Source organism: Sardina pilchardus, chromosome 2 (genome assembly GCF_963854185.1).
Source record: "Sardina pilchardus chromosome 2, fSarPil1.1, whole genome shotgun sequence".
NCBI lineage: Eukaryota > Metazoa > Chordata > Actinopteri > Clupeiformes > Clupeidae > Sardina > Sardina pilchardus.
This window is the reverse complement of record NC_084995.1, coordinates 43502092-43504591: the sequence shown is the minus strand read 5'-3', so window position 1 is coordinate 43504591 and position 2500 is coordinate 43502092. Positions and strand designations below refer to the sequence as shown.

General features: G+C 55.4%; 1 protein-coding gene across 1 annotated transcript in view; it reads left to right on the top strand.

The window, feature by feature from the left end:
* The window catches only part of si:dkey-92j12.5 (multiple PDZ domain protein), a 37200-nt gene that overhangs the window by 31125 nt on the left and 3575 nt on the right, over window positions 1-2500 (top strand). Inside the window, exons 27-28 of the mRNA XM_062552844.1 lie at window positions 1-231; window positions 485-632. The exon at window positions 1-231 is cut by the window's left edge and continues 17 nt beyond it. Of these exons, the coding sequence (XP_062408828.1) occupies window positions 1-231; window positions 485-632 (379 nt within the window). The remainder of the gene's footprint in view (window positions 232-484; window positions 633-2500) is intronic.

The window sequence follows — 2500 nt, the reverse complement described above, 5'->3', positions numbered from 1 at the left end:
GCGGATGGCCACACACGAGGAGGCCCTGAGCGTCCTGCGCCTGAGTCCGCAGCGCGTGCGCCTCTGCGTGTACCGCCAGCAGGGGGCGTGTGTGCAGAGACGCGCGCTGGACGAGGCCTCGGCCAGCAGGGGGCAGCGTGGCTACGCGTCGGAGGACATGTGGGAGCTGTTCACCGTGGAGCTCAAGCCCAGCGCAGCTCAGGGCCTGGGCCTCAGCATAGTGGGGAAGAGGTGCAGGACACACACACACACACACACACACACACACACACACACGCACACACACACACACACACACACAGGGCCTGGGTCTCATCCAGACATCAACACTGGACTCACTGCGCACCAACCATACAGCTACAGATGCACAGATGTTGTACTGTTGGCTACCCAGTTCAGATGTATTCTACAACTCTCATCTCTGTGTGTGTGTGTGTGTGTGTGTGTGTGTGTGTGTGTGTGTGTGTGTGTGTGTGTGTGACAGGGATGACACTGGTGTATTTGTGTCAGAGCTTGTGAGGGGGGGCGTGGCCGAGGCAGACGGAAGGTTGATGCTAGGCGACCAGATCCTATCGGTCAGTGGAGAGGATGTCCGCGCCGTAACGCAGGACTACGCCACCTCCCTCCTGCAGGTATCTCTCTCACCCCACCCTGTCACAACGCAGGACTATACCACCTCCCTCCTGCAGGTATCTCTCTCACCCCACCCTGTCACAACGCAGGACTATACCACCTCCCTCCTGCAGGTATCTCTCTCACCCCACCCTGTCACAACGCAGGACTATACCACCTCCCTCCTGCTTGTATCTCTCTCACCCCACCCTGTCACAACGCAGGACTATACCACCTCCCTCCTGCATGTATCTCTCTCACCCCTCCCTGTCACAACGCAGGACTACGCCACCTCCCTCCTGCATGTATCTCTCTCACCCCTCCCTGTCACAACGCAGGACTACGCCACCTCCCTCCTGCAGGTATCTCTCTCACCCAACCCTGTCACAACATAGGACTATACCACCTCCCTCCTGCAGGTATCTCTCTCACCCCACCCTGTCACAACGCAGGACTATACCACCTCCCTCCTGCAGGTATCTCTCTCACCCCACCCTGTCACAACGCAGGACTATACCACCTCCCTCCTGCAGGTATCTCTCTCACCCCACCCTGTCACAACGCAGGACTATACCACCTCCCTCCTGCTTGTATCTCTCTCACCCCACCCTGTCACAACGCAGGACTATACCACCTCCCTCCTGCATGTATCTCTCTCACCCCTCCCTGTCACAACGCAGGACTACGCCACCTCCCTCCTGCAGGTATCTCTCTCACCCAACCCTGTCACAACATAGGACTATACCACCTCCCTTCTGCAGGTATCTCTCTCACCCCACCCTGTCACAACATAGGACTATACCACTTCCCTCCTGCAGGTGTCTCTCTCACCCCTCCCTGTCACAACGCAGGACTATACCACTTCCCTCCTGCAGGTATCTCTCTCACCCCTCCCTGTCACAACGCAGGACTATACCACCTCCCTCCTGCAGGTGTCTCTCTCACCTCTCCCTGTCACAACGCAGGACTATACCACCTCCCTCTTGCAGGTATCTCTCTCACCCCACCCTGTCACAATGCAGGACTATACCACCTCCCTCCTGCAGGTGTCTCTCTCACCTCTCCCTGTCACAACGCAGGACTATACCACCTCCCTCCTGCAGGTATCTCTCTCACCCCACCCTGTCACAACGCAGAACTATACCACCTCCCTCCTGCAGGGATCTCTCTCACCCCACCCTGTCACAACGCAGCACTATACCACTTCCCTCCTGCAGGTACCTTTCTCACCCCATCCTGTCACAACACAGGACTATACCACCTCCCTCCTGCAGGTGTCTCTCTCACCCCACCCTGTCACAAGCTCCTCATCAGTACTGCAGCTCTCACACTGCAGCTGACCCATAACATCTGTGGGTGCTGCCAGGCTTCATGTGTGCTTGTTCATCTCTTGCATCCCATTTCTGTTGCTCCTCATATCTGTGATAAGAGACACCTCACTTTGATATCGAAAGATTAAATCATCTCTCTCTGTTGTTCTCTCTCTCTTTCTCTCTCTGTGTTGTTCTCTGTCTCTCTCTCTCTGTTGTTCTCTCTCTCTCTCTCTCTCTCTCTCACTGTCTCTGACTGTCAGAACTGCACTAAATCTGTGGTGTTGGAGGTGGCACGTTTCAAAGCGATCCAACAACAGCAGGTGGGCTACCAGGTAAACAGCGCTCCATTACACTACAGAGCACAGCGCTTTACAGTGCGACTGAACTCCCCGTGTTTGCCTCAAACTACTGAGTGAGATTAATGGCAGCTCTTTAATGGACATGTCCTCAGGCACAGCAGTGCTCCTCAGCTTATGATTACTCAGACATTTCAGCAGCAACCAGTGACTGTTGAGCTTTGGAGTCTATACTCGCACGTTCCCCCACTCAGCTTATTATTACTCAGACATTTCAAC